At 36.1% G+C, this 6,657-nt stretch overlaps 1 protein-coding gene across 1 annotated transcript; it reads right to left on the reverse strand.

The window, feature by feature from the left end:
- Positions 1 to 370: 370 nt before the first annotated feature.
- Positions 371 to 3,826, reverse strand: LOC125850438 (putative disease resistance protein RGA1). The gene is made up of 2 exons (XM_049530292.1): positions 3,352 to 3,826; positions 371 to 3,038 (listed from the first exon to the last, which is right to left on the reverse strand). Exons 1-2 carry the CDS (start codon positions 3,782 to 3,784, stop codon positions 487 to 489), a joined length of 2,985 nt encoding a protein of 994 aa, XP_049386249.1. The 5' UTR covers positions 3,785 to 3,826; the 3' UTR covers positions 371 to 486.
- Between the last annotated feature and the right edge of the window lie 2,831 nt (positions 3,827 to 6,657).

Genomic DNA, 6,657 nt, shown 5'->3' on the forward strand with positions numbered 1-6,657 from the left:
AGGTCAAACGTGCAACGCACATTCTCATATCTTAATAAATACAAGACACTGTTGAATAAAATCAAAATTCACACTATCCAATTTTTACAAAATGCCATATATATAATTTATAATTAAGAAAAAAACTTGAAATTCCGACTTAAGCCATGATACACAAATCACTTTTATCTCAAAATTTAATTTATGGCTTGTTTACTTGTGCAAGCAATAAAAACTTGAAATTCTTTAATAAACTGTCAAAATCATCTCCAACATGTTAATAAATCACAACATAAGTAATAATGTAATATAAATATTATATTGACGTTATTAAACTATGAGAAGATACAGTTAGCTATAAGACTAATTCTGAATCTTAATATGAAAAAATTCAAATATTTATTGTTACAGACCCAAGAAAAATCAAGTATAATACAAATAGATCTTACAAATAGTTGATTTGCTTCCAAAAGAAAATCAGAAATTACATCTAATTAGGAATAAGACTTAGCTGATAAACACATGAGGAATGTGAGCAATTTTGTGCCAGTCTTCTCCTATTCCCTTCTCACACCGCTTGAACACTATTGGACATTGACTAATTCTTAAAGTTGTGAGGGTTGTTAGGTGCTGCAATCCCTCCGGTAAACATTCTAGCATCTCACAGTGTACTATGGATAACTGTGTGAGTGAAGTTAAACCTTTCACCCCTTCCTCTGGGAGACTCTCTAGTGCACCACAAAATTCAATAGTCAGATGCTTCAAAGCATTAAGACTAGCCAGGCTGGTAGGCAGCTCTCTGAGATTCGTGAAGTAAAAGATATTCAAGTATTTGAGATTTGCAAGGCTTTTGAACATCTCTTCTGGGAGTGAAGCTTCATAGTTATTGCGAATGTAGAGGGAAGTAAGAGCCCTGAGATTAGATATGGAACTGAAACCTATTGCATCTGACTTGTCCCCAAAAGTTACCAATTTCTTGACAGAAGAAAGGGTCGGAATAACAAACATAGGGCACCAGAAAATCTCCATCTCTTCAAGCACAGGGAATTGCTCTTCTCCTTCCTTTTTCAGCAATCCTTTCAGATTATGAAATTTGCCTATAATAAGTTTTCTCAGGGATGGAAACCTTATTCTTGTGGGGGATCCAGAATGAACATCAATATCCTCTTCTTCAACATACTCCACATCCGCAGACCCCTTGTCTAACATTAGACTTTTTAGACAAGGCAGCTCACCAAAGGGTGGTAAGCATGAGCAGTTTTCGCAACCTTCAATTACAATATAGACAACATTTTTCAAAACTGAGTGATTAATCCAGTCTGGGAGACGGATTCCTCTGAAGCCACTGATTCTTAAATAAGTCAGATTGGAGTGTGGTTTGAGGGCTTCAAGCACTTCAACTTCTTCTGATTCATATCTATGTGGACGTTCATCTTCATCCCAAGTCATGCTTAAAGAATGCAGATTTTCTTTTGCAGATAAATTGGCTTCTTTTGCATCCATATCATTCTTCACTCTCTCAAGATGCGTGATTGAAATTGAGCCATAGAGATTCAGGTTTTGTAATTCACCAATTTGAGAACTTTTCTTCCTTCCCACTGCAAAGCAACCAAGAGTCTTAAGGCATGTCAAAGATGCTATCCTTGGTGGCATACAAGTCAATGCTTTGCAACCATCAAGTAAAAGATTTCGGAGACTACCAAGTTTACTTGTTTCTTTTGGCAAACAACAAAGTTTCCGGCAGCCATGTAGATCAAGAGTCTGCAGATTTTGAAGCTTGCATAACTGCTTTGGAAGACTACGAATTCTACCATTGCCAGACAAGTTTAGGTATCTTAAATGTAGTAGATCTCCAATGGAAGACGGTAAATGCTCAAGTCCTATAAACCTTAGATTAAGCACCCTCAACGAGACAAACGTTTGCAAGTGAGAACGAGAGTAAGAAGACACCACTTTTGCGAAACCAATCGACATCATATGTGTGTAACCTTTTACATTTATTTCACGGATATTGTTGCTTGATGCGCTTGCCGAAAACAGAGATGTTGCCAAATCATGAATGAGATCATGCATCTTGAAATAAGTTCGACCATATTTAACTTCAATCTCTTGGAAGAAAGACCTCAAGTATAATTCATTCCATACTTCATTACCTACATCCTCTAGCTCCAAGTTTCCTTTCGATAAAAGAAAACCGTGTGCCATCCAGAGAGAGATTAGATTTTCCTTTTCCATTTCGGTATCCTTTGGGAGTATTGCGCAATATGCAAAGCATTGTCTCAAATCAAGTGGAAGGTGATGGTAACTAAGTCTCAGGGCAGGCAGAATAGAACTTTCTTCTTGAGGCAATTTCCAAATCTCACTATCTCTCACATGTTCCCACTGTCTTTCTTCTCTCTTGAAGCGCAAAATACCTCCAAGAGTTTTAGCTGCTAGAGGCACACCACCACATTTTTTCACAATCTCCTTTCCGATAGCCACAAGATTAAGATTTATTTCTTCTTGGTGCCCAAATGCACGTTGCATGAACAACAACCAACAATCTTCTTGAGACAAATTTGACAATTCATATGGTTGCGAAGTTCCCATAATTGATCCAACCTTTTCAAGACGAGTAGTAGTTAGAACAGAAGCACCACTTGCTCCAACCTTCAAGACTTGTCTTAACTTAGCCCACTTATCTTGATCTTCATTCCAAACATCATCTAAGACGAGCAAATATTTTTTTCCATTCAGCAAGTCCTGAAGCTTCTTTTGAAGTGGAGCCAAGTCCATGTCACCAAGTGACTTTTCTTCAATAGATTCTACAATTTCCTTTATCAACCTCTTCTCATTAAAATCCTCCGAGACACAAATCCATATTTTGGGATGGAAATGCTCAATTACTCTCTGATCATTGAAGACCATTTGGGCAAGTGTCGTCTTTCCTAGTCCCCCCATACCAAGTATTGGGAGGACTGAAAGTGTTTGGGCATTGCTAACATTGTTTATCAGGATTTTCACTATCTCATCCTTTTCTTTGTCTCTTCCATAAACTTGTGGTTCATTTAAAACAAAACCTGGTCCAAGCTCGGTAGGAGTCAGCAAAAAAACAAAGAAGAATTTTGCACAATAAAAGACAATGATAATAAGCTTGAGAAGCAGCAGACATATTTCAAATTAAAAAAATGCACTTTTTTGAATTCACATTATTATCATTGTTAATTTATAAGATCTAAAACAACTCTGGCTTTAGACTTGGGGGCCTATCCTAATCCTATGAGTAAGCTCTGGATTTATCTGAGGTTATATATGTTTAAAACTTCACTAAACAGATTTAGATAATAGATTTTGAACCCAATTAATAAATCCAAATTATTTAAAGATGAGCACCTGTTTGGCGTGTAGCAACTTGTCTGACCTCTATAGTCCTTTCATCCAAATGAAACTTAATTCGTTCCGCTGCAATTGCATCTAGTTTCTCCATAATCTTTTTCATCCTTTTCCCAATCTTGTGACGGAAAGAAATAACGTTTGGATGATAACACCCATATTTGTTCTTGTTCTGTCTAATTGTTGCCTCAGTTTTACATTCATCCAAGATGTCATCAGCTTCATATGCAGCAGCATTGAGTTTTTGCAACCAATTTTCTATTGCCTTGTCCTTCAATTGCTTCATCTGAGCATCTTCTAGCACAGCTTGGATTGTAGTAAACGTGCTTTGAAGCTTTTCGAACTCATCCTTAAAACCAAGAATCAATCCAAGTTCCCCTTGGATGAAACAAGTCAGATTGTCTAACAGAACTTGAAGGAAAACTTCAGCCATTGAATATTGTAAGCAAGCAATGAATCTATATTTTTGAAATGAAGTAAGATGTCGGGAATTGGAATGGACTTGTTATAATTACAAACTCAATTATTCAATGGAAATAACACACACTCCCATGTTACCATGTCTATCAAATTTATTTACTACCATATGCAATTAATATTGTACTCAAATCATCAAACCAATGTGATGAGCATTAAATACTACTCATGAGTTTGTTTGACTTTAACATGAGAAATATTACTCCCTCTGTCCCATTACATTTTTCATTTTTCGAGAGTTAAATAGTTTAAGTTCGATCAAAAATTTACTCATGAAATCTTCAATTTTTTTGATATGAAATTTATATATTTGTAAAGTACATAAAAAGTACTATAAGTCACAATAATTGATAATTCAAAATGTTTAAAAGATCTATGAAAAATTTACAGTTAAAAATTGACATGTTTGAATCTTGAAAAAGTGCCACATAAAATGGAATGGAGGGAGTAGATATATGTGTGCCTGTTAAATTGTTACTTAATATAAAAATGTATCATTCTTTTTTAAACGATTAGAAAAAGGCTAGTAATATTATAACTTGAGACATAGTTAATGTTATCACATGTATGTCTTACACATTAACAGGACCACAAATCACACCTTTATGTTCTTGTCAAATCTGTCAAATTGTAAACTTTGGTATGGTGTGCTTCCATTCCTTTGACCATTTCCATTTGAAAAAGAATTAGTTACTGAAAAATACTTTTTCTAAAAATATGAAACTATACTCCATGTGTATTTTAAATAAGCGAAAAGAATCAAAAATACCTCTCAACTTTTATTTATTAGTTGATTTTACTCTTATCGTTAAAATGAAATTGTTATTACCCTTGACGTTACTATACTTGTCACCCGTACCCCTCAATTGAATGGAAAGCCCCAATCAACTAAAATTATCTAATTTCAATTAAAATAATGTTTTTGAATATGTTTGTTAAAAATATTCAGGTTAATCTTTTAAATATCTGCTTTTGGACTCTTGTTTTCTTAATTTTCGATTTTGAGAATCACACTTATTTTTTCAAAATCCGACAACGGTTGGTTTTGGTTTAAAATATTTTTTGGAGAAAGTTTTCCACAAAAACACGATATTTTTGTCTTGTCAATCTCAACTCTCAACTTGTCCAACTTATTATTTCGCATGTATAACTAATACACACATAACTTATTCCAATGCGCTCAGATGACTTTTAGTTATAAGAGTACACAATTAAATATATTACCGTTTTATTAACAATCTATACATATAAATACGATTATTTTTAAAAGGTTATCTGGTGCATGTTGGTCCGCCTCTGGCCAATTGTGGAATTCACTATTACAATGAATATTAGATATGTGATGGTAGTCTAGAGTGGAATCACAAAGTTGTTGATTATTAAATAATGAATTTGTATTTTTGAAATATAATTCACAAAGTTGTGGGAAACAACTGCACATGCCCATGGGGTCATTGATGCCCACCACAAAGACTTTTCGTTAGCCTTAATTTCTCTGCTAAAGTTTTCCACAGAACAATAAAATTGGCTCCTTCCATGTCTTTTCTTTCCCTTATTGATTGGCAACAGCTGCCCGCCACCTTCATCTCTTCTACTGGTTGAATGACTTTTTTTTAGTACTTACAGCAGGCTAAAATACAAATTCATATGTGAAGCTGTTATTAGTTTAGTCCATACACAAATTGACAACCGGTAAAATCGATACTGAATTAACTAATATATATCTTATTCATTTGATTAACGGTTTAGTATATTTAAAATTTGAGAACCAATAAACCAAATCATTAAGTGTGAATATCCAAACTGAACCGCTCAATTAGGACCCTACCTAAACTACAAGTGTTTTGTTGCATAAAAGTAACTAAGCTATAGTTTGCAACTGTAATATACTTGTTGGAATACTAACCCCCAGATTTGCCTAAGGAACATGTATATTCTTTCTGTTCATTTGCAGATTACAACAGTTAGGTTATGTAAAGCAAATAAAGTAATGACACAATATTTTATCGCGAAAAACCCTGGCTCATAAAGAGTAAAAAACCACGACCTACACTTCGGTAGGATTTAACTCCACTTTATTAAACTCTGAGCGTCAACAGAAGATTACAAACCTATGTAATCTAAGGAATTATAAACTCTAATTCCTAGACGCCAACAACCAACTAGATCGTTGACCCACTTCAACCAACACTTCAACTAGATCTGATGCCTGAAGAGAGAGGCCTGGGTAAGCTTGCTAGACTAACCCTGTCGAAACCGTTGTCCGGTCTTGTCATGATAATCCCTAGACCTGGGGTGGGAGTCACTGTAGTTGCCCTCATGCCTAGCCCTCTTCTCGCTGCCCCCTTGGGGCTCGCGACTAAGATGCTCCATAGTACTGGCATGGTCAACTACGTCTAGAAAAGATCGACCCGCAGAAACTAAGGACTGGGTCTCAAGCCGAAGCTGTAATATCAACCCACGGACAAAGCACCCAACCCTCTCCTCCTCTGTAGGTAATATCATCTTTGCATAACAAGAGAGCTCGTGAAACCTAGTCTCGTACTCTGCCACTGACATGGAGCCCTGCTCCAACCTTCAGAATTGATCCCTGAGGCAGTCTCTGACGCTACGAGGGATAAACTTGGCCAAGAAGGCCTTTGAAAACTCATCTCATGACACTGGTGGAGACCCGACTGGCCTGGTCTGAATGAATGTGCACCACCACTGCTTGGCTGGCCCATCTAGCTGGTAAGCGATGAAGTCGGCCCCTCTATACTCCACTAGACCCAAAGTGCGAAGACTCTCAAGACAAGTAGTAAGAAACTCGTGGGCATCCTCACCCACAGC

Source organism: Solanum stenotomum, unplaced genomic scaffold (assembly GCF_019186545.1).
Source record: "Solanum stenotomum isolate F172 unplaced genomic scaffold, ASM1918654v1 scaffold1704, whole genome shotgun sequence".
Taxonomy (NCBI): domain Eukaryota; kingdom Viridiplantae; phylum Streptophyta; class Magnoliopsida; order Solanales; family Solanaceae; genus Solanum; species Solanum stenotomum.

Bases quoted from the DNA above. Each gene is read 5' to 3' on its own strand.
- LOC125850438 (XM_049530292.1), bottom strand. From the start codon at position 3,784: ATGGCTGAAGTTTTCCTTCAAGTTCTGTTAGACAATCTGACTTGTTTC. The intron at 3,039-3,351 runs GTGCTCATCTTT...AGCTTGGACCAG, and splicing joins AGTTGCTACACGCCAAACAG to GTTTTGTTTTAAATGAACCA.